Here is a 24,017-nt window from a genome sequence, read left to right as displayed (position 1 = left end):
AAAAATATCTTAAACAAGTGTAAAATGTTCAAATTCAGAGTGTAAAATTCAAAAAGTAAAATGTTCAAATTCAAAATGTAAAATGTTCAAATTCGAAGTGTAAAATGTTCAAAATCAAAAAGTAAAATGTTTATTGTATTTAATAAATTTATTTATTAATATTTTTAGTATCATATTTACGATTAGTATTGTAAATTTATGTATATTAATTTTTATTTGACCTTTTTGTTTATTTTCGCCCTTATGAATTTATCGAATAATACAAAGACTTGTAAACTGAAATTTCTAAAAATATTTCTTATAAAATATTTAGAGTCGATTATTAATTCTAAATATTTTTTACCTTTCTTTAGATTTCTATATAAATGTAAATATCTTACAAATATCTACCCCGTTTTAATACAATTCTTCCCAATTCTTTGTTTATTAATTTACGCACTTTATAAAAAAATAAAATTATTCAAAAATCTCAAAATTGCTTTCATCGCCGATGGAAACAGAAGATACTTGAAAAAAATGAACAAAAATGTAGAACAAGTAAAAAAAGAAGGACTAAAGAAAATGTGGGAGATAATAAATTTATGTCAATATTTAGAATTATCAGAAGTGGGTTTTTATTGCTTCAGTATAAAAAATTTTAACAGGAGTCATAAAGAAATACAAAATGTTTTACAACTTCTTACTCATGAAATAAACCCCAAATCTTATAAAATACGAGTCATAGGAAATATGGAATTATTACCTGAAAATATAAGTAATAATCTGAAAAAGATAGTAGAAAAAAGTAAAAATAATCAAGGAATAATTGTAAATTTATTCATAGCGTACAGTTCACAAGACGAAGTAGAAAATGGAATCAAATTTAAAGGAGAAGTTGATTTAGTAATTCGTACTAGTGGAGAGAAAAGATTGTCAGATTTCTTAATCTTACAATGTTGTAGAGGAGCAAATATATTTTTCTGTAATTTTTTATGGCCCGAGATAACATTTATGCATGTTTATTTAATATTATTGAAATATAAACTAGAGCAAGTATTTTTTAAATAAAAAATGACACTATAATAAAATTTAAACTATACGTATTAATTCTATATGATCAGGTAAAGTTTTTCAAAGCTAAAAGTTTTGAAGAATTTAATTTTGATAAATTTATTTTAAAGTTTATGCAAATTTGTATTTAAAATTTCCTAATTTATGCAAGCCCAAAAATAAAAAAATTTACTGGACAAGCAAATAAATCTAGACTAGAAAGATAGAAATTAATATTAGTAAACATAGAAAAAAACTTACTTATAAATTTGAAAGAGAAGGGACTTTGAATTTCATCCAACGAATATTCTGTGATTTTTTTTCTTGCAAGTAAGAGGTAGGGAGAAACCTTACAAAGGGACCAGAGGGATTTGGGTGTGATCCTCATTAACTGGCACTGTGAGATTCATACTCACTAAAACTCCCTCCATTAACTTGTCTGTGCAGCAAGCTCCGCCTTATCCAATGGACTTTGGCTCCAGGAGAGCACTTTCCATTTATACCTCAAATCGCGTCCAGAGTGACCTCACAGCGGATATACTTAACGGGCATTGTTATCTATAACCCGAGGATAGACATCATAGTACTGACTCAAAGGACTTTACAATCATCTTTATTGCACCCAAGGCTCCTTACTACACCACATCACCAGCCCGGCGTTTTTATTGGGCTGCGTTGACCACCAGTCTTCCACTAGTTTCGGCCACCGTGTTACAGAATCTGATAGGATAGGGTCCACGAAACCTTCTATTGCCCTACTTCGTCTAGTCTCTAGTTAGCTCTAGGATCACACTCTAGAGTGTACCAGCCATATGCTCCAACTAGGCCGTACCCATTAGATACTTTTATGTATCATTAAGTCACCAAAGGATGATACTGCTTTTTGGCTTTGAAGTGCGTTTATACACTAGATGCTAACCCCCTTGTGGCTGGATACACACAAGTTTCATTGAATCAACTTAATGATTATCGTGGGCATTTTTATCATCTGAGTTGTTCCAACTGCATCATAGAAAGTAGAAACAATTTTGGTGCCCGGGAATCGAACCCAGCCATTGCTCAATGGAAGCATTGCATTCTACCACTGTGCTAAGAGCACCTCAAATATTCTTTGATTCTCACTTACTTAAACTCCCTCCATTAAACTTGTCTGTGCAGCAAGCTCCGCCTTATCCATTGGACTTTGACTTCGGTGGAATTAGTTCCCAACGTATTCATGTCGCTCGAGAATTATTTATAGATGACTAATTTCAGGTATGAGATGAAATAATCAAGCATAAACATATTCTAAGTGAACAGGCATTTCTACTTTTGATTACAACTCGCACATGCTTCTTTACACCCCATATCTTTCCCTGCACATAATAGTTTTTAGAGACAAGTTTCGGCCAGTTGTTGCAAGATCTGTAAAATAAAGTCATGGGATCTCCCACACTTTCTTCTAATCTCATCGAATATTCGATATATACACCCAAAGTATGGCCATCATAGCACTTTGCGTACAATCAAGTCATTGAGACTACCCAATTTTAGCATTGAGCTTAGTTCTAACTAATTGTACACTTTGCAGCTAGACTTTACAACAAGTTTCATTGATCAACTTGACGATTACCTAAGACACTATTATTGTATAAAAATTTCAGTGCCTCTTTGGCACAGGAAATAATTTGGCCTAGGCGGAAATTGACCTGGTTCTTTGTGTATCAACACAAAGCTTTCGCTGATAAGTCACGATTATTTACTAGGGCAGATGACCTTTTGGAACCCGCATTACAAAAATATATATAACGGGAAAATTAAAATTTAAATTCTAAAAAGAGACTTTACGATTTATTTCGAATAAAAAGAAGACGATTTATACGTTGATTTTTTCGACATTTGATGAGCCCAGAGAAACTGTAGAGAGTACTTATAGTGTTCGTCTTGGTTTATTCCATGTCTAGAGCATATCTTTCTTAAAAAGATTAAAATCCTTATATTTGTTGGGCTTGTGTCTCGGGATCGTTAAGGTTTACGAAATTGTTGGTGTGATTCAAAGTCCTGTGCTCCATCCCTGTGAAAAGTCTAAATGCGGCACTATATGCTCTCAATTGATCAATGATCACTATAGGACCAGGTAGTACATTATCTTGTATTGCCCCAACGAATGTAGCAGTATTTTACTAGCTAAAATAGCGAGAAAGGCATTTTTAGAACCTCTTTCCACTCCTTCTACATACCACTGACCTATGGTATAATTATTACGATTATTTGGCTCGAAAAATAGACTTTCGTCGATACCCACTTCTTTAAAGATGCTAAACTCACCACGACTTTTCAATCTCTGACTACTATTAGTTACTTCTTCGATTTTGCAATCTCTGCAAAGCAAACCACATGTACTTGCGAGGGTTCTATCTAGTTCAAGATAGTTTGAAATAACGGGCTAAAAAAGTCTTTTGATACTTATGTAGTATTCTTATGATTTTATAAGAACTTATTTTGGTATTTCTAAAAAAGAATCCGTTCTCGTAGAAAATGATGCTACAAGGGTTGGCACAATTCCAAACATATTTGTCACTAGTCTTATCCTTCTAATTAAATTCATTGACCTTTCAGAGTTGAAAAAGCACAAAAAAAGTGGTTTTATCAATGAACTGCGTGGCAGAAAGACACACGCTGTCTCGGCATCATAAAATTTTATTTATTTCCAAGTTCAACAACATTTCATCACTAAGATCTCACCTGACTCAACAAAAATTGCCTATTTTGTAAGAGATGTCCTTTTAAATTTTCAATGCGTAGAATTTTATCCAAAACGGGTTCCAAACGGTCATATACCTCTACTAGTAGGACAGAATACATCCAGTATTGTGCTACTAAAAAAAACTTCAAAAGAACTTTGTTTGGTTTTTTATGTATTAAATCTTGGGTACTTTGGTCACATCTGTCATATTTTAAGATATCAATAACATTGTTATCTTTATTTATAATTTCGAAAAATCTCAATTTTATCACCAGTAGATTTTAACTTACATCGAAAACTTTTTTTTAAAGCAAAAGATTACCCAATAATCAGAACTTATATATCTTATAAGCTTCGATTTGTTAAAAAATCATATCTAATGTGCTAGTATATTTATATATAGTAACACTACTGTTATTTTGCTCACAGACAAGAGTTTCGGACGTAATGTGAATGTGCGTGAAATAGATCTAGTGAGACTGATAGTCTTATAAATTTACAGAAAGTAGTGATCAATACCAATTTGATACGTCTTTATAAGAATCGTTTTCTTGGTAATGTTAATATTGTTTTTAAATAAAAGTGCAAATGCTTGCCCAACACAATACTTCGTTGTTATGACATCGAAACCTTTGACTTTTTCGAATCTTTTTTTAATTCGCATTTTTTTCAACGCCTACTATTAGTTACAACACGATTTTAACAACACATATACAAACTATTGTGCATCAATCAGTAAATCTTATTTCCTTGAAGATTGACGCAACAGTTTTCAATGTATAAATATGATACCATAAGCTCATTGCAAACTATTTTAGAGCTCTTTAAATATTTAAATCTCTGCAGCCCGCATTGTACGATTTGGCAGGGTAAGGATAAACATTGGAGATTAGTGACATCTGTCAAACCAACATCATTCGTATCTTACGTTACCATTTAGATGTCATTATAAATGGGTTGAGCTAAAATATTAGGAAAAAGATGTTGTTTTTGACTTTTACATTAGAATTATGAAACTCTGTACATTCCAAATAAAAGTAATATTTAATCAAAATAACACATTTTTAAACTCACTTTGACTTCTATACAATATTTTATAATTAAATCAAAAACACGTTGTCAAATATAGCAATTCAAATATCAATATTACATGCAATATACAAATTTATAGATTTATGAAGTTTTTTAGTAATATTTCTTAATTTATATGAATCATAATATTCAAAGAATAATTTCTTTACTGACATTTGAAAAAGATCAAATTTTTTAAAAATATATCATCATATTTCTGCTTTGGAATTAAGAGCAAATATTTTTTATTGAATTATATTATCTTTGAGGCAATCAGAAAAATATCAATTTACCTGAATGTCAAATATTTAAATTTTCAATATTTTTGAGATATTTGACGCACAGGTTTCTATGAAAAATAAGAATATTCTTAATATTCCTAATTTAAGAACTAGAACTTTTTAGAAAATTTTCTTACTTTCTTTTATTTATTTACATTTCACTTTTTTTCTAAAATTTTTGATTTATGAAAAATAAGGTATTTTTAAATTAAAAAATTCACATTTTGTATAAATCAAAAATTTGTTTATCTTAAAAATATGTATTAAACTCATATTATTCCAAAACTTTATTCATTTTAATTTAATACTTGATTTGTATCATTTCTTAGACACATTTCTATTCTTAAACTCTTTATTGTACTAATTCTTCACCTACTAAATAATTTAAAATGTTTACTTGTTAATTTAAAAATATGAATTTGATAAATTAAAAAAATATATTAAATATTCACGTGTTCTATTTCCTTATTCCTTATCTTTCTCCTTTTTTCATTCTATAAGTTTAATTGATTTGTCGTTAAGACTATTTAAAAAAAAATTTCATCCCTTAAAAATGTTAACTAAAAAAGATTTAAATAAAAAAATAATCAAAGTAGGCACTGATAAAAAGCCTAATAATGCACAAAAAGATGATTTTTATGTATCAATTTATGATGAACTACTGGCGGCCGAAAAATTAGTTATGTTAAGTACCGGGCAAGAAGTTAAGCAAAAAAGTCCTGTAATACCTTCAATAGAAGAAATTGGAGATTTGTTGGGAATTTACACTAGTAACGACGAATATTTATTAATTAAAATACAGAATTTAATTCATTGGTGTATTAGTGGCGATTTGTCATTCATTAAAAATAATTTGAGAGACGAAATGCTCGACTTTCAAATTAAAAATAGCACAACTGAAGAATTAGAAAATTATTTTAAATTTTATTCTACTGATAGTAAAGAATTAGTAAATGATTATAACTTCTATAGTGAAACTAAACAAGTAAATGATTGTAATTTCTATAGTGAAAGTAAAGATGTAAATGATAAAACTGTAGAAAATAAAGATTTAGTAAAAAATAAAGTGGCAGACAAAAACAAGTCTCCGAATGACAATAGAGATGAAATGTATAAAATCAGATTTTCTTCATCTAAAAAAAATAAATTAATTTGTCAAAATTGTGAAAGTACCTTCACAACAAGAAATGGTTTAAAATATCACATAACTTTTGTGCACTCAGAGAAGAACGAGAAGGCGATTAAACCATATCTCTGTCCTTTCAGTGATAAGTGTAAAAAGAAGTATAAAAATAAAAATGGTCTTTATTACCATTTAAGACACTACCATAAGGAAGTAAATGAAGATATAGAAGATTTATACGCTAGAAGTGTAGATGCGAATTGTATAATGAGCAGTAAACCAGTAGAAAAATAAGAACCTCTTATTTTTAAACAAGACATAAAAAAAAACAAGGACTAAAATTATATGCAGAATTTTAAGCACAAATAAAAATTGAACAAATTTTAGCATGGCAAAATCCACCCAATTTTTATAAGCAAAAAATTGACGAATTTTTAAAAATAAAGTATTTAACATAAAATATTCCACCCAAAAAAAAACATGTAAATTGACGAATTTTTAAAATAAAGTATTAAACATGAAATATTTTATTTAAATTATTATTACAATCGGGAGTTTTTTTTAACACATAAAATATTTTACAAATGAAAATTGTCGATTTTTTAACATAAAATATTTTGCCCATTTTTTCCCATGCATAATCAAAAAACCAAAGAAAGTTTTAAATTTCATGAAATTCAAAATTTCTTAGCAGAAAATGTCAAAATTAATGACCATAATTTTAGATTTGACAAATTTATAGATGTTCAAATGCAAGATTTAAAAATAGAAAAAATAAATTTCGACAATCTCGAAGATCTTAAAAATATAAAAGACATAAATCAATTCCAAACATTTTTATCAGAAATATTTTACAAAAACACAGATATAAAAATTAGTGAAAAAATTTTAAAAATAATTTTAAATTCTTTAAAATTCCATAAATTTGATCCTTCAAAATTTCTAAAAGGAATTTCCAAACACATGAAAAATCCACTACATGAAATTTACGAACACGCTTTAATTTTGACTGCTTCGTTATTTGAAGATTCAAATTTTAATTTTTCAAATTTCAGGAGTTTTGAAAAATTTAAAAGTTTTATGCCGCAGGAATGTTTTAAAGAGAAAAAATTAATAAAATTAAAATCTAAATTTGATGATAAATTGAAAATTAGTAATAATATTAAGATTTATAAAGATAAGATTAATTATTTACAAGAAGGTATACAAATTATTAAAGATGAAAATAAAAAGAGATTAGAAGAAGTTTTCAATAAATTGCCTTTTCTTATAGAAAATTCTACAAGTAGAATTTTAAGAGAGAAATCTTTAGAATATTTCCATATAATTTTGAATTACGATGGATTTGATTTATTAAAAAGCGAAGCTTTATTTTCTCTAGTAGAGCAAAATTCTAAATTTGAAAAACAAAATTTTAAATTTGAAAAACAAAATTCTAAATTTGAAAGACAAAATTCTACAATTGAAAGACATAATTTCAAATTTGAAAGACAAAATTCTAAATTTGAAAGACAAAATTATAAATTTGAAAGACACAATTTTAAATTTGAAACATTATCAAATTTAGATAGAGAAATGATTAATTTATTATTTGGTAATAAAATATGTTTAAGATTTAAAGTCTGCATAACAGACGTGATAATTAAAATAATTGAGAGATCTGAAAATTTAGAAAGAATAAGAAATTTAATATTGGAATTATCAGAAGAAATAAATAAAACAGAGAAAAAGATGAATGAAATAATTCTAAATAATTTGGCTTATATTTTTGAAATAAGTAAATTTAAATCTTAAACCTCAAGAAAGCAGCATAAAAAAAGACAAAATGGACAAATATAAATAAAAATTTTACAAACAAATATATTAATACAAATTTATATTATAAAATGTTTTATTTTTCTTCTTTTAATATAAACATGTTCCTCTTTAAAATATTCACATCATCTGTCGGGTTGATTTTTCTGTCTCCTTTTGTAAGTACCACATTTTTACTTGTGTATTTCTTTAATTCTTCATAAAAATCAGAAATCTTCATTTTTTCATTCATAAAAACAGACACTCGTCTGCCGCTTACTAAAAATTTAAACTTAACTTCCCCATTCTCATCCATGACAATTTCGTCAGGACAAGAAACCTCTAAATTAGAGTCAAAAGACAAGACATGCTTTTTATTGTCCTCGTACGTCCTAGGCTTAATTTCCTCTTCTTTTTGGTATTCTTCATTTTCACAATTCCTGAAAATTACTTCTGCCTTGTCGTCGTGGACTCCCAAGACGCCGGCGTCAAATTCGTTATTTTCTAACATTTTTTTGAGTCTCAAGTTGTCGTCTTCTGAGTAATCATAAAACTTGTTATTAACTAATAAACCATTTTTATAACTTACTATCTCGTTCTTCTTACTTGATTCTACTGCTAAGCCACTGCTTCCTCCTCCTACGTACAATTCTGTAGATTTCTTCTTGGCCATTTCAATGGCGAGATTTAAATTTCCCTTGGATTCCTTGTCAGACTCAAGAGCCTGATCATATGAACAATTTGTCATTGACATGATCTTTCTTATTCTACTTTGTTGATCCATGAGGGCAAATGTTTGATAATTTATAAAAAAAGAATACATTAAATTTTAAATTCTTTTTATTTGAAAGATGGTTAATAGAAATGTCAGGTATTTAAAACTCTCAAATTTTGTATTTGTTTGTTTTTATTTGAAAGATGGTTAATAGAAATGTCAGGTATTTAAAACTCTCAAATTTTGTATTTGTTTGTTTTTATTTGAAAGATGGTTAATAGAAATGTCAGATATTTAAGCTGGAGACGAAAGAAATATTTTTTCTTCTTGTTGTTTATGCTAATATTTTTTTTTTGTTTATGCAATCTTCTTGGATTTTCCTTCCCTTCTTATCTTATGCTCTTTTTTGAATATTTCAAAACAAAGATAAATTCGAAAATCTCAATTATACTGAAAAATGGTATGAATATAAAGGGGAAATTGATCAGTATTGATCCATATTTAAATTTGTGCTTAGAAGAAATTCAGACTAGTGAAATTCCAATTTTAGACATGGAAACTTGTTCTCTTAAAGGAATAGCCATAAGAACAATAGAATTAGAAAAAGACGAAAATTTAGAGAAAATTAGTGAAGCATCAAGATTGAGCATTTCAGATTTACAAAAAATTAGTGAGAATATATAAAACCAAATTTATTACTATTCATAATGCACATATTATTAATAAAGTAACATATAATAAATGAACTGTTTTTAAAATTATTTGAAAAACTAATTTAAAAATTTAAAGTCAAGATTTTTTTCAAAATTATTTGCATAATTTCAATGGAATTTGTTTGTTCAACAAACAAATTCCTATAAATAATTATTTTTTGCATAATTTTATTGGTGTTTCAAAAATCATTGGTTTTATAAAAAAAAATAAACCGTGAAACAAAAAGAAAACAAATGATAAGAAGCGAAGAAATGGAATTTGTAACTTTATATTTAAGTAAAGATAATGCAAGAAAATGCATTACAGAACTTGGTAATAATGAAATAACACATTTCAAAGATTTAAATGACAATGTTAAATCAGACAAACTCCTTTATACTAATGAATTAAAACATATTGAGAAATTACAATCTAGACTTAATTTTCTTGGTAAAGAAGTAGAAAATGTTGAATTATCAGAAATGAAGAATAGTGATTTAGATACAGTAGAAGAAAGCATAAATAAATATTATAATAGAATGGTACAATTAAAAAATATAAAGAAAGATACACATTCAAATTTAATGAAATTAAAAGAAGATTTACATATGGTAGAAGATATGGAAAGATTTGTTTCAGATGTTAGTGGAGATTCAAGTAAAATAAGTTTTGAATTTATTACAGGAATTGTAGACAGAAAGCAGAAATTTTTAATGAAGAAAATTCTTCATCAAGCATTTAGAAGGAATTTAGTAGTAAAAACAAGAGACAGTGATAAACATAAAAAAGTTATTTTTATAATTTTTACACATGGGAAAGAAGCATTTGATAAAATTAGAATGATTTTCGTAAGTTTAGGAGGAAGAATTTTAGATATGGAAAAATATAATGAACCAAAGAAGAATTTATTAGCACTTACAAGTGTTATAAGTAGAATTGAAAGTGTAGAAGATCATAACAAAGAAGCAATGAAAAATGAAGTCGAGAAGATTTCTCGACTTTATTTGACTTTGAAATATTATATTGAAAAAGAATATAAAATTTATAGAACTTTAAATAAGTTTAATTTCGATGAAGGAAGAGATTGTCTCATAGGAGAAGCTTGGATTAGAAAAGACGACTGTTTTAAATTACAAAAAATGTCAGAATCTTCAGAAAATTCTGACTGGCATTTTGTATTTGAAAAGAATTCTAAGGTTGACGAAACACCTCCTTCGTCTTTTAAGCTTAACGAATACACTGAAGTTTTCCAAGATTTGATAAATGTGTACGGAGTCCCTTCGTACCGAGAAATTAATCCTGCGATTTTTATGATCTTCTTGTTTCCCATGTTATTTGGCGTAATGTTCGGGGATGTTTTCCATGGGTTGATTCTCGTTTTTATGTCTTGCTTCATGATCAAGCACAAGGAAAGTTTATACAAAAAGTACAAGTCTTTTGCTTTATTAATTGATGGCAGGTATGTTTTATTTTTATGCGGGTTAAGTTCTATCCTTTTTGGGTTTCTTTATTCTGACTCGACTTCTTTCCCTATTGATATTTTTGGAGGAAGAATTAGAAATAGGACGACTGTAGATGACATTTATCCTTTTGGCTTGGATCCCGACTGGCATGAGGCGAAAAATTCTATGGAATTTACTAATTCTGTCAAAATGAAGATGTCAATTATTATTGGCTTTTTACACATGGGCCTGGGGGTTGTTCTGTCATTTCTAAATGCTTTTCATTTCTCTGATTATGTGGACATGTATTGTGTTCTCATTCCTCAGGCACTTGCTTATGCTACTTTCTTAGGCTATTTAGTCTTCCTTATTGTTTTTAAGTGGCTTTATATTGATTTATCTCTAGAAAATCCTTCTCTGATTTCTACTCTTGTTTTAATGTACACCAGTCCTTTCACAGTCAAGAATCCTCTTTACCCCGGCCAAGCTTATGTCCAATTATGCATTGTTCTTACTCTTCTTATCGCTTTGCCTTGGATGTTCTTCGCTAAACCAATTTATCTTTTTAAAAAGAAACTCGTCAAAGGAGATGATTCTTTAGACGTCTGGATGAATTCTGGAATACACACCATAGAATTCGGAATTGGTCTAATTTCTAATTCTTCTTCTTATTTGAGATTGTGGGCCGTTTCTCTTGCCCATGCACAATTGACAAAAGTTTTAGTAGAATTTACTATTGGTGGAAATAATTCTATATTTTTGAAAATATTTTTATCTCCAATTTTCATTCTTTTGACTTTTGGTCTTTTGATAGGTCTAGAAGGATTGGGCGCATGTTTGCATGCGCTTAGACTTAATTGGATAGAATTTCATAGTAAATTTTATAAAGGAACTGGGTATAAATTTGAACCTCTAACATTTAAACAGACTAGCGAAGAATAAATATTTAATAAAATGATTCATTTAAATTTATAGTTTTAAGACAAAGTCTTCTTTGGCATGTTTTTTATAATAAATAATTTTAGAACACCATTTTAAGGAAAATTAAGAAAAGCGACCTTACCTATTTTTTTATAAATTTTTTTTCTCAATTATATATTGATTTTTGACTTTTAACATTTTATTGATTTTAATAAGACTCAATTATATTCTTAATTAATAACAAGTAAATTCGTTTTTTAATATGACATCTCTTTTTAAATAATTAATTCCCTTCTATTTTTATAATATATTAATATTCACTTTTAGGTGATGTTTATATATTAAATTTTAATATATCACTAAATAACATAATGAGTAAACACATAATAAATTATTTATTTTTATCTTCTATCCTTGTGGCTTAAATTCTAGAATGTCAGTTTTTAATTTACTAATTATAAACAAACAAAAAATCATATCAAAACAAACAAACTCATATTATTCCCAAAAAACTATTTTTCTAAATTAAATAAATTATTATTAAAAAATTATTATTTTTTTCCCCAAATGATCAATGTAGCAACAAGTCCTTTAAAACTTATTCTCTTCGGTGAACATTCTGTTTTAATGGGCGGTAGATGTATTTCTCTATGTATAAATAAATATTGTAATCTTTACTTACCAGAAGATTTTGTCAACCTACCAGATATAAAAATTTTGATCAAAGACATGACAAATTCTAAGTTTATATTGTCACTTGACGACAATTTGAAAATAGAAAGTAAAGATCAAAAACACAATGCTATGATAAAAATAAACTGTCATTTAGGTTGTGGACTGGGAAGTAGTGCAGCTATTTCTACTTTAACTTCTACATCTTTGTATCTTAAAAAGTTTTCTACCTTTTTAAACCTAAGTTTACATTCTGAAAAAATTTTCACCCAATCAAATCTAATAGAAGATTTTTTTCATGGTAAAAGTTCGGGAGTAGATGTTGCTACAATAAAACACGGCGGAATGATATCATTTAAAGAAAAAGAAGTAGAGAAAATGTCTACTGAATATATTAATAATTATAAAATATTAATTTTTAATAGTAAAATACCTAAAGATACTAAAAAAATTATTAAACAAGTATTAAATAATAAAGAAAAGAATTATGAGAAATTAAAAGAAATATCTGAAGAAGCTTATGAATTATTAAAAAAAAATTTTAAATTAGTAGATTTGTATAAATTGATTAGGAGGGCAGAAGATGTGCTTGAAGATTTGGGAATTGTACCGGAAATTATGAAAAAAGAAGTAAAAAAATTGAGAAGCTTGGGAATTGAGTCGAAAATTACAGGAGCGGGAAATGGAGGACATTTGTTTACAGTGGTGGAAAAAAATATTAGTGTGGAGAATTGGGAAGAAATTTTAATTGATGAAATTGGATTTAAAATAAATTCTGCTTGATATAAAACATTTTATTGAAAAAAAACCTAAACGTCAAATGTCAAAATCTGTTAACTGTAAATTAAAAAATAAACAGACAAAACATATTTGTAAAGGGTCTTAATTTTTAGTGCAGCAACAATTTTAAACATAGAGGTTTTGTTTAGAACCCTTTAGATTTTTTTTTCAAATATAGTTTCACACTTTACTATTCTTAAAATGACTTTATTCTTTTATTTATCTTATCAAACAGGCAGTGTACCAAATTTTCTTTAGAAAACGGTCAAAATTGAAAACCTCCAGAGTTCAATTAATTTTAAATATTCTTTAGTAAAATGAATATAAAAATGTATTTATGTTTAACTAAATAAACTTTATAAATTCAATATTTCTTTTAAGTTGTTCTTACCTTTTTAAATATATTTGATCAATAAATTTAATCATCATTATGGATAAAAAGAGATATATGACATTTTTAAATAATTCTTGATGGACATTAGGAAGATAACTAAAAAAATGATATAAATATATTTTACTTACAGCATTTAAAAAGATAGGATCCGTAATGATTTTAAATTACTGATAAATTAAATATTTTTTATGACTCTGATCTCCAAAAATTAGGGCGATTTTTTGAAAAAAGTCTTTTTAAGGAGTCGTCTATTTGCCGTTTTTGGTACTGCTAAAAATGACGAAAAATATAAATAATAATTTCTAATTGTCTTTTATGACAAGAAAACACATTTAATTAATTTGATGTCATGTTACACATGTCATAAAACATTAATTAAATTTTTACATTACTAAGTTTACAAATTGAGAGATGATTGCTTAAAAAATACTTGAAATTTTTGCATAATCACTTTGTTTGTAAACAAACAAAGTGTTTATATTATTTTTTTTGCATAAATAAAAAAAATTTCCACCTCCCTATGGAGAGCATTGATGTATACAAAAAAATGTACAAGAAATCTATCGATGATTCAGATGTTTTTCTGACAGAACAAGCTCTTGATTTATTAAGTTGGGACATTCCGTTTACTAAAGCATATGATAAAGAAAAAGATCTTTTTTTCGTTGATGGGATGTTAAATCCTTGTTATAATGTTTTAGATAGACATTTTAATAAAGACCCAGAAAAGAATGCATTTATTTGTGTGAGTAATGAAGACGAATTTTCTTATGTCACATATAAAATGTTGATGGAAAAAGTTTTACAAATTTCTAGTTTTTATAAAAAGATTAAATTAGAAAAAGGAGATGTAGTGACTTTTTATGGAAATAATTCTTTAGATTTTTATGCATGCGTTTTAGCATGTGGCCGATTGGGACTTGTTTGTCATTTTGTTTTTGGTGGATTTAATTCTCACACTGTAGGTGAGAGAATTAGAGACACGAATACTAAATTGATTATAACTTTAGATTATGCGAGAAGAGGTGATAAAATCACGAAGTACTGGGAGACAGTAGAAAAAGCGATAGAAGAAATTAATTATGAAAATTATATTTTAATTTTTAATAATGAAGAAAATATTAAGAAAAATGAGAAGATTTTTTTATTTAGTCAGCTTGAATTGTCTTCTGATTTTATTCCTTGTGTCAGTTTAAATGCCAATGATGACTTTTTTATAATTTTCACTAGTGGCTCATCGGGGAAATCCAAAGGGATTGTCCACTCCATTGCTGGGTTTCTTTTTGGTACGATGATGACCATAAGATTGAATTTTGGATATGAAGGAAAACCAGGCGAGATTTATTTTTCTACAGCAGACATAGGCTGGCTTGCTTGTTTTTCTCATTCTATTTATGGTCCTTTATTATGGGGTGGTACATCTGTAGTCTTTGTCGGTATGCCTTTTTATCCTTCTTATTTAAGGATTTTTGACATAATTTCCAGGTCTAAGATCTCGCATTTTTACACTGCGCCGACTGTCATCAGAATGTTACAGAAGTTTATGCAAGAAAATAATATAAAAATCAAAGATATAAAAGAGAAATATGACTTGTCTTCCCTTAAAGTACTAGGAAGTGTAGGGGAATTACTAAATGAGGAACCACATAATTTCCTTAAGGAGTTGATAGGGAATAATATACCAATTATTAATACTTATTGGCAGACAGAGACTGGTTCAATAATGATCAGTCCTCTTCCAATAAAGAATTCTAATCTGAAAGGAGTGGGCGTGCCCACTCCTTTCGTCATTCCCAAGATAGTCAAAGTTGATCCAGAGACTTATGAAATACAAGATTGTCTACCCAATGAAAAGGGCATTTTGCTCTTTTCTTACAAGTGGCCTTCTCTGGCCAAGACTCTTCTCAATGATCACGCCCGATATAAATCCACTTATCTTGAAGTTTTCCCTGGTTTTTATTTCACAGGAGACGAGGCCATAAAAGACGAAGAAGGGAATTATTTCATCTTAGGTAGATGTGATGACGTCATAAATATAAGTGGTCACAGGATTAGTACGCTAGAGATAGAAAGTGTCTTGTCTAATTGTGTAGGTACTTGTGAATTAGCAGTGGTTGGGATTCCTGATGATTTAGTAGGTCAAAGGGTCCGGATAAATGTCGTCCTTAATAAGGGCATATTAGAAGATGACGTCAGTGCGCATATCAGAGATTTACTTAGTAAGCATTTTGGTAAGATTTTAAGGAATTATGAGATCAAATATTTTAAAGAGTTGCCTAAGACTCAGACCGGTAAATTAATCAGAAGATTATTAAGGAATGAAGAATTGATAAAAAAAGAGGTATCAGCATATAAAATTCATTAAAATGATAATTTAAGAATTTAATATATATTAAGTTTATGTTATTAATTTTATGCATATTAATTTTATGCATATTCATTTATGCATTTTTTTTATGCAATAAATTGCCGTACAACAAAGTATAAACAAAATTTAATTAAATTTTATAAAGTTAAGATAAATTTTAAAATTTTAATTTAATTTTATAAAGTTAAGATAAATTTTAAAATTTTAATTAAATTTTATGAAGTTAATTTAAAATATAGAGGATTTTATTATATTAAATAAATATATAGACAATATTCTTGATATAAAACATATTAATATATTATCTTCTACTCTACTCCCATTTATACACCCTAGTCCTTTACTATTTATTACTATGACTATAAATTCCACTACCAATTTATATTCTCTTCCTTTATATCCCCAGACTCTCAGTAAATAATTAAAAAACAAGTAATAACTCAAAAGAAGAATTTTATTTAAATCTGAATATTTCAATTTACAAAAAAATATTAAAAAAATAAAATACAGCATAAAATCAATATTCAAAATAAACAATAAAGAAGAATAAGACAAGAAGATTAACAAAGACATAGTCTTATTAAATAAGATGTGTCTTAAGACAGGCTTCTTGAAGAGAAGAAGATCAATAAGAAGAAGTGTTTGAGATACTTCGAAATATTTGTCGACTTTTTTGTGACATGATTTGCATTCATAGTCTGATTTTGTATCAAATAAATTAATGCCGCAGTTTATGCACATTGAAACATTTGACAGAAGCAACTTCCTCTTCATTAGAGAAAAGAGGGGCCAAGAAATTAAACCAGAAAATAGATATAGAATCTAATAATATTAAGATAGATGAAAATTATTTAAATTTTAATTGACTAAAATCAGCATTAGTGTAAAAAAACAAAATTAATATTTAAAAGAAGATTACAAAATTAATTATTCAATTAATATTAAATCCTGAGGATTAAATTGGCTAAAATCAGCATTAGTGTAAAAAAACAAAATTAATACTAGAATAATATCCAGTGTAGAAAAAAAATTATAAGAAATATCAACGCAGATCAAAAATATTTACAAATAGGCAAAAAATTTATAACAAATTTACTGTAAAAATGCCTATAACTTTTTATTTAAAATTAAGATGTTTTTTCAATATATTGGAAAAATTATTCATTTTTTGACAGGCATTTCTTTAAATATTTTTTCTTGACCCCCTAAATTTACAATGTTAGAATTAAAGAATATCATAAACTGCAGTACAAAAGACATAAAGGACGCCGTAATAACAGACAAGTACATTATCACTGTAGGCAGAGAAGAATTAGTAATAATCTATGACAAGAATGACAACCCTGTAGGGAAAATAAAATCAGATTCAGGAAATGTAAACTCTGTAGTTTTTGATGGTAAGAAAATCATCATAGGTTGTCAAAATGGCACTATCTGCATTTTCAATATTGACGGATCTGAAAGGACCCCCCTTTACGGACACAGTGGAAATGTCTGTAACTTAAAATTAAGAAAGAACATTTTATTATCAGGCTCATGGGACCACACTCTCAAAGCATGGGATATGAAGACATTAAAAATGTTGTACAGTGTTGACCACCCTGGGACAGTCTGGTGTTCCGATTTTATAGACGATTCTCGGTATGTCACAGCATGCGCAGACAAAATGTTAAGGATTTATAGAAATAATAAATTAGAAAATACGATGTCTTTACACAATTTCTGTGTTAGATCTGTCATAGTAAAAGATAATTTGATATATTCTGTTGATAATGAAGGGACTATTTTAAAGACTAATTTAAATATGGACTTATTATCTCATAACTCGTTTAAGGATTTTATGTATTGTATTGTCCAATTTAAAAATCATTTTATTTGTGCCGGGGAAAATGGGAAGATTGTCATTTTAAATGACAATCTTCATATTTTAGAAGAATATAATGCGCCTTGTACTTCGTGTTGGAAAGTATTTGTTTATGAAGATATTGTCTATGTTTGTGGATCTGATGGGATTTTATATATTTATAAAGCTAATGATAAAAAACAAGAAGATCAAATTAGTAATAATGAATATTATAGAGACGAATTTCAGAATACAAATAATGATCATGAATTCATGTCTGATGGTGAAAAATATAAAGTGATTAATAATTTGGTCTACAAATGGACACAAAATAAATGGGTCTTAGTAGGAAATCAAGAGAAAACTTATGATTACAATCTCAATGTAGATTTAGATGGGACTATTTACACGATTTCACTTAATAAAAAAGATAATATCTACGAAGTAGCAGATTATTTCATTAGATCCAACAATCTAAATCCTGATATTAAAAATGACGTCATCAATTTAATAAGAGAAAATGTCAAAGATGACAAGTTTAAAACATACGAATCTATAAATGCCGAAGGAGTACGACGAATGCTCTATAATTTTACAAATATAAAATATATTTACAAGAATATTGAGAATATAAATAAAGAAGATGAAGATTTAATAGCTCGTGAAATATTATGGCTTTTACAAAATAACATGAGGTTTGTTGCCTTAGATTTGTACAGGTTTTTCACAGTTCATGGTTTGAGATTTGACATGACTTTTTTGATGAGATTTAGTGCTAAAGATAAAAAAGAGGCTCTTGCTTTTACAAGACTTGTTACTGTTTTGTATTGTGACCCTCCTTTTAATTTAGAAGGGCTTTTTCCTGTGATACAGAAGTTAAGGGATATTGGGTATTTAGAAGATAAAGATTTAGATGATTATTATAATAATAGACAAGTAAGGAAACAACTTTATTCCAAGACTTATTAAATAGCCTTTAATATTTATTTTTTAAATTGTAATTTTTATTGGCCTGTTAAGAAATAAAAGATCTTCTAAAATGTTCTTTAATTTTTTCATGTCTTTTTTATTTTCAAAATCTACAAATGCTTGTCCTGGCATTTTTCTACTTATTCGTATTTTATAAGACTTGACATATCTTGAGATTAATTTTATTAATTCGTATTTTAACCACTTGGCTTTTATTTTATAATTGAGATTATAAAGATAAAGGGAGAACATAAGAAAATTAGGGGCAGCGCACATATTTTAATATATTACTAATATTAGTAATACAATTATAAAATATTTGAGACATTTTGAAGTTACTTTTAAGATACTTTTAAGACATTTTTAAGTTACTTTTTTGAAGTTACTTTTTATGCTGATTTTTTTTTGACCCCTTTGATTTTTTAATATGAATTTTCTTGAAAATTTTGTAAAGCCATACAAAATCCTCGCTCCCATGGTAGGCAACTCAGAACTGAGTTGGAGAAAACTTTCTAGAAGATACGGTGCAGATTTCTGTTTCACTGAGATGATAAATTGTGACACATTTCTAAGATCTAATCAAAATCCACTAAGTAACAAATTCTACACTACAAATCAAGAAGACAGGCCTCTTATAATTCAAATATGTGGTAATGACATTTCTAAAATGTTAAAAGTCTCTCTTTTAGTCCAAGATTTTTGTGACGCCATAGACATAAATCTGGGCTGTCCTCAAGAAATAGCAAGAAGAGGACATTATGGCTCATTTCTACAAGACGACTGGGAATTAGTAGAGAAGATTATTAAAGAACTTTCTACTCATTTGAAAGTACCAGTGACTTGTAAAATCAGAATATTTGAGTCAATAGAAAAAAGCGTAGAATACGCCAAAATGATAGAAAAAGCAGGCTGTAAAATGCTGACAGTCCACGGGAGACAAAGGCACCAAAGAGGAGTAAACACAGGCCTGGCCAGTTGGGCGCATATAAAAGCCATAAAAGAGGCACTAAATATACCAGTAATTTCTAATGGGAATATTATTTATAATTCTGATATACAAAGATGTGTAGAATATACCAAATGTGACGGAGTGATGGTAGCAGAGACACATTTGTATAACCCGCTTATATTTACAAATATAAAAGATAAAACAAGTGTAGAAATTTATAGAGAATATTTGGAGATTTATAGAGAAGAATATAATGAATATGATCTGGGGAATATAAAGTCACATACTTATAAAATATTACAAGTATTTTTGAAGGAATATAAAGAATTTAGAGAAGAAATAAACTTGTGTAAGAAACTTGAAGATTATGAAAAGATAAGTGAGAAGATAGAGAAATTTATAAAAGAAAAACAAGTAGACGAGAAATATTTAAGAATGGAGCCAAATATAAGGCAAAAATAAACTTAAAGAAGTAAATTTATAAAGCCTGCGTGGGCTTACGCAATTTAATAAAACATTTTATTATATGTATTATATTATAAGACATTAAAAAAACATTTCTAAGATTTACACGGGTAAGAACCGCGGGACTAAGATAAATTTAAAATCGTACATGCTGATATAAAAAAACTTGTGTGTGTCCACCAGGGGAGATTTACGCATAGACTTAAAAAAATAAAGGGCTAAAATTAGGTCAAGGTAAAGAAAACATGTATGGAATTTAAAAATCTTTTATGAGAAGACTTAAGAGACTAGACAAAAGCATGGAAATCTGATTTTAAGTATATTTTTATAATGGGCTTAATATGAGAATATTTTTCAAACGGGTGTATAAAAATCTGTTCTGATTATAAATTATATTTTCGAGTCTATAAAAATTGGGCTTGTTGACTAATCAAGTTTAAAGATATAAAAAAAAATCAAATTTTAAGTCAGACTATTTTAAGGCTTTCTTTAGATAAGTGGATTGACTGAGTAACAAGCAAGCAAAGAGATCTTTTTTATTTAAAAAAAATCTTATAGGTATAATAATTTAAAACACAATCTTTTAAAAACACAATCTTTTAAAAACATTGTTCTTTAAAACATTGTTCTTTTAAAACATTGTTCTTTAAAACATTGTTTTTTAATAAATTGTTCTTTTTAAACATTGTTCTTTTTAAACATTGTTTTTAAATTTCCACCCTTTTTTATGAAAATATCAATAGAAAATCAAATAAGACTAAAAAACATTCTAAGACAAAAAGATAAACAAGCCCAATCTGCTTCATTAACTAAAGAAATAGAACAAAAAGAACTAAAAATGTTAAAAAATATCTCCAAAGAATATTTAAAAATACTCGAAAAATGTACAGACTTAAAAAATATAAAAAATAAAATCCCAAAATTACTAGAAGAAAACGAGTCTCTAGTCTTAAAATACAAAGAAAACTTAATAAAAATAAACAATTTAGAACAAGAAATCAATGACAACATTTTTTTAGATAAAAGAATTTGTCAAATTATAAATGAACTAGAAAAACTTAAAAAATTTTTTACAAGTGTAAATATTGATATTAATAGAAATGACGATTTATATTTCTACAAATTTACAACAAATTTGTGTCAAATTGAAAAATTGACAAATAATTTAAAAAATTATAAAAATTTTGCGGAGTTAAGTGAAATAGCAGATTTGTATAGAAAAAAAGAGACAGAAGAAACTAATAAGTTTATAAATGAATATAAAAATGATAATATGATAAAATTTGGATTTTTAGGAGAGAAAATAGTTAAATTAGTGGATGAAGAAAATAAAATAATATTTAATGAAGTATTATTGTTAAGAGATAAGTTTATAAGTAGGAAGATGATGGATATTTTGTATATGAAAAAGAAAATTAACAAAATTGACGAATTTATAGAGAAATTTAACCTAGAAAGGAAAATATACATTAAAAAAAAACAATTAAATAATATTAATAATGGTAAAAATAAAGATGATAGTAATAATGATAGTAAATTTAATATCAATGATAGTAAATATAATAATTATAATAGTAAATCTAATTATGACGATAGTATTAATAATAGTAAATCTAATTATGACGATAATAGTAAATATAATTATGACTATAATATCTTGCTAATGCACTTCTACATTGCTGAAATTCTAAATAGCTTTTTTCTTATGAAAATTAATAAAAATTTTCAAAATTTCTATGACGTCATACTGGAAAATATAAATGAACTCTTCTTAAACTCAAACACTACTGAAATCTCAAAAATGAAAAATTTATTAATTTCTATAAAAAATTTAATTAACCTACTAAATATCAATGACGACTTATTGACCGATACAATAGGCAGAATAAGTATAGAATACTTATCAAAACTAACTATAAAAAATAATAAAAAAGAAGAAATTAATATTTTTATAGATGATGCAATTCCATTCATTGAAAAACTTAATAACTCAGAAATAACTGAATTATTCCACAATAAAATAGATTTATTCGTCAAAGATCTAATTTTATCATCAAATAAAGATAAAATTTTTCAAGATGAAAAATTTGTAAACGAAATTAAAAACAAATTTAAACTTAGATCTGAGAAAATTATAAATGAAAAAATCGAGAATATTAAATTTGAAATTTGTAAAGAAAAAATTAAAGAAATTGAAAAAATTTTCAAAGAAAAAAAAAATTTTAATTTGAATATACAAAATTATATGACACGTCATAGGGAGATATATAAAGAATTGTATGAAATAATAAAGATTAAGTTTATAGAAATGATAAATGAGAATAAAGAAGATGTAGAAATGAGGAGGGAGAATGCGGCTAAGACGACATGTTTTTATAAATATTTGGAAGGAATTGATAGAAATTTAAGTAATGATTTTAAGAATGTAAATGAAGAAGCCAACAAGAAAATATAGAACTTAAATAAATGTATAAAGCTTTATTTTTAAATGTATAAAGCTTTATTTTTTAAATGTATATTGCTTTATTTTTATTAGTATTATGTAAATTTAATATACAATTCTTACAAAGTTTTAATATTTGTTAGAAAATGAACCAATTAAAAATTTCTTAAATATAAAAAAGATTTCTCACGCCCTTTTTTATGAAAGCTCCTGTTTTCCCAATCTTCACTTTAAAAACTTATGAAAATTTCGTAATAGTCGCCGGAGGAGGCGGAGAAGAAAAAGATGGTAAAAATAATGGAATTATAATTTTAAATGATACTACAAGTAAAGACATTGCTTTTTATGGGACAGAAGACATGATATTAGATTTATTTATTTCTAAAGGATACATATCTTTAGAATTAGACAATAATGACAAAACTAAAGATAATTCTTTTTCTAAAGTTGATAATTCTTTTTCTAAAGTTGATAAAGTTTTCCCTGTTCATTTCGCCGCTAGAGGCACAAATTTCATTTATTTGTGTAAATTTGATAAAAAATCTATAAATTTATTATTTAAAATAGAAAAACCAGCAGATCGCCTTATTTTTAAAAGACACTTGATTTTCATAGAAAACAAGAAAATTTACACAATTTTCGATGCTTTAAAAAACACGAAAATTTCCTCAAAAAAAAACATAAAACTTAAAAATACTCTTAGAGACGAGACACAAGAAGAATATGTTTACGCTTTAAAGAAATCTGCTAATAAAATCTTAATAGAAAGAGAAGAAGGATTGACAGATGTCCCAGATACATGGGAAAATTTCTTTATTGTCGATAATAGAATCCACAAAGTTTGTATTGAAGATTCAAAATCTTGTTTCGTTTTTAACGGTAAGAAATATTTTTATGATTTGGAAATTGGGGACATTTCTTGTTTAAAAGACGAGACACTCGTCTTTTATTTAAAAGGAGAAAATTCTCAGTTGATTTTTATAAAAGAAAATGAGGTTTCTTATAAAATTCCGAGAATTACTTGTATGAATGTTGACCAAGAAGATTTCGTGACTATTGGGACAGCACAAGGAAAAGGCTTTTTGTTTAAAAATATGCAGTTGTTTTGTACTAGAAAGTTGTGTGATTTGCCACTTACAGGGATTTCTTATGAAAAAGGGTATTTTTATTATAGTTCTTTTAGTGGACTAGTAAATCGTAAGAAGGCTTTTAGTCTTTTTAAAATGATGATTTTTATAAGTTTCATAATTATTTTATTAATTGGAATATTAATTAAACTAATGAAACTTATAAAAATTAATTAAATGTAATTGAAAATTAAAACTTAAAAATTTAATTAT

At 26.8% G+C, this 24,017-nt stretch overlaps 14 protein-coding genes across 14 annotated transcripts; 11 read left to right on the top strand and 3 right to left on the bottom strand.

The window, feature by feature from the left end:
• Window positions 1-243: 243 nt before the first annotated feature.
• Window positions 244-1,047, top strand: VNE69_03228 (undecaprenyl pyrophosphate synthetase (UPPS); the record flags this gene model as incomplete). Its single annotated transcript, XM_065473089.1, has 1 exon — window positions 244-1,047. The coding sequence occupies one exon, from the start codon at window positions 244-246 to the stop codon at window positions 1,045-1,047; it is 804 nt and encodes a 267-aa protein (XP_065329161.1).
• A 4,612-nt stretch (window positions 1,048-5,659) lies between these two features.
• On the top strand, window positions 5,660-6,523 carry VNE69_03227 (uncharacterized protein; the record flags this gene model as incomplete). Its single annotated transcript, XM_065473088.1, has 1 exon — window positions 5,660-6,523. The coding sequence occupies one exon, from the start codon at window positions 5,660-5,662 to the stop codon at window positions 6,521-6,523; it is 864 nt and encodes a 287-aa protein (XP_065329160.1).
• Window positions 6,524-6,862: 339 nt separating this feature from the next.
• On the top strand, window positions 6,863-8,023 carry VNE69_03226 (uncharacterized protein; the record flags this gene model as incomplete). Its single annotated transcript, XM_065473087.1, has 1 exon — window positions 6,863-8,023. One exon carries the CDS (start codon window positions 6,863-6,865, stop codon window positions 8,021-8,023), a length of 1,161 nt encoding a protein of 386 aa, XP_065329159.1.
• Window positions 8,024-8,120: 97 nt separating this feature from the next.
• VNE69_03225 (Ubx domain-containing protein) lies at window positions 8,121-8,807 on the bottom strand (the record flags this gene model as incomplete). The annotated part of the gene is made up of 1 exon (XM_065473086.1): window positions 8,121-8,807. One exon carries the CDS (start codon window positions 8,805-8,807, stop codon window positions 8,121-8,123), a length of 687 nt encoding a protein of 228 aa, XP_065329158.1.
• A 327-nt stretch (window positions 8,808-9,134) lies between these two features.
• Window positions 9,135-9,422, top strand: VNE69_03224 (U6 snRNA-associated Sm-like protein LSm2; the record flags this gene model as incomplete). Its single annotated transcript, XM_065473085.1, has 1 exon — window positions 9,135-9,422. The coding sequence occupies one exon, from the start codon at window positions 9,135-9,137 to the stop codon at window positions 9,420-9,422; it is 288 nt and encodes a 95-aa protein (XP_065329157.1).
• Window positions 9,423-9,685: 263 nt separating this feature from the next.
• Window positions 9,686-11,815, top strand: VNE69_03223 (V-type proton atpase subunit A (VPH1); the record flags this gene model as incomplete). The annotated part of the gene is made up of 1 exon (XM_065473084.1): window positions 9,686-11,815. One exon carries the CDS (start codon window positions 9,686-9,688, stop codon window positions 11,813-11,815), a length of 2,130 nt encoding a protein of 709 aa, XP_065329156.1.
• A 546-nt stretch (window positions 11,816-12,361) lies between these two features.
• Window positions 12,362-13,249, top strand: VNE69_03222 (mevalonate kinase (MVK); the record flags this gene model as incomplete). Its single annotated transcript, XM_065473083.1, has 1 exon — window positions 12,362-13,249. One exon carries the CDS (start codon window positions 12,362-12,364, stop codon window positions 13,247-13,249), a length of 888 nt encoding a protein of 295 aa, XP_065329155.1.
• A 911-nt stretch (window positions 13,250-14,160) lies between these two features.
• On the top strand, window positions 14,161-16,005 carry VNE69_03221 (acetly-coenzyme A synthetase (ACSA); the record flags this gene model as incomplete). Its single annotated transcript, XM_065473082.1, has 1 exon — window positions 14,161-16,005. The coding sequence occupies one exon, from the start codon at window positions 14,161-14,163 to the stop codon at window positions 16,003-16,005; it is 1,845 nt and encodes a 614-aa protein (XP_065329154.1).
• Window positions 16,006-16,236: 231 nt separating this feature from the next.
• VNE69_03220 (protein ARV1 (ARV1)) lies at window positions 16,237-16,782 on the bottom strand (the record flags this gene model as incomplete). Its single annotated transcript, XM_065473081.1, has 1 exon — window positions 16,237-16,782. One exon carries the CDS (start codon window positions 16,780-16,782, stop codon window positions 16,237-16,239), a length of 546 nt encoding a protein of 181 aa, XP_065329153.1.
• A 442-nt stretch (window positions 16,783-17,224) lies between these two features.
• Window positions 17,225-18,820, top strand: VNE69_03219 (protein DOA1; the record flags this gene model as incomplete). Its single annotated transcript, XM_065473080.1, has 1 exon — window positions 17,225-18,820. The coding sequence occupies one exon, from the start codon at window positions 17,225-17,227 to the stop codon at window positions 18,818-18,820; it is 1,596 nt and encodes a 531-aa protein (XP_065329152.1).
• Window positions 18,821-18,841: 21 nt separating this feature from the next.
• On the bottom strand, window positions 18,842-19,072 carry VNE69_03218 (small nuclear ribonuceloprotein; the record flags this gene model as incomplete). Its single annotated transcript, XM_065473079.1, has 1 exon — window positions 18,842-19,072. One exon carries the CDS (start codon window positions 19,070-19,072, stop codon window positions 18,842-18,844), a length of 231 nt encoding a protein of 76 aa, XP_065329151.1.
• A 175-nt stretch (window positions 19,073-19,247) lies between these two features.
• VNE69_03217 (tRNA-dihydrouridine synthase) lies at window positions 19,248-20,231 on the top strand (the record flags this gene model as incomplete). Its single annotated transcript, XM_065473078.1, has 1 exon — window positions 19,248-20,231. The coding sequence occupies one exon, from the start codon at window positions 19,248-19,250 to the stop codon at window positions 20,229-20,231; it is 984 nt and encodes a 327-aa protein (XP_065329150.1).
• A 730-nt stretch (window positions 20,232-20,961) lies between these two features.
• On the top strand, window positions 20,962-22,689 carry VNE69_03216 (uncharacterized protein; the record flags this gene model as incomplete). Its single annotated transcript, XM_065473077.1, has 1 exon — window positions 20,962-22,689. The coding sequence occupies one exon, from the start codon at window positions 20,962-20,964 to the stop codon at window positions 22,687-22,689; it is 1,728 nt and encodes a 575-aa protein (XP_065329149.1).
• Window positions 22,690-22,877: 188 nt separating this feature from the next.
• VNE69_03215 (WD40 repeat domain-containing protein) lies at window positions 22,878-23,981 on the top strand (the record flags this gene model as incomplete). The annotated part of the gene is made up of 1 exon (XM_065473076.1): window positions 22,878-23,981. The coding sequence occupies one exon, from the start codon at window positions 22,878-22,880 to the stop codon at window positions 23,979-23,981; it is 1,104 nt and encodes a 367-aa protein (XP_065329148.1).
• Between the last annotated feature and the right edge of the window lie 36 nt (window positions 23,982-24,017).

The sequence above is a fragment of the Vairimorpha necatrix genome, chromosome 3, assembly GCF_036630325.1.
Source record: "Vairimorpha necatrix chromosome 3, complete sequence".
Lineage (NCBI taxonomy): Eukaryota > Fungi > Microsporidia > Nosematidae > Vairimorpha > Vairimorpha necatrix.
This window is presented reverse-complemented; position numbering and strand designations above follow the sequence as displayed.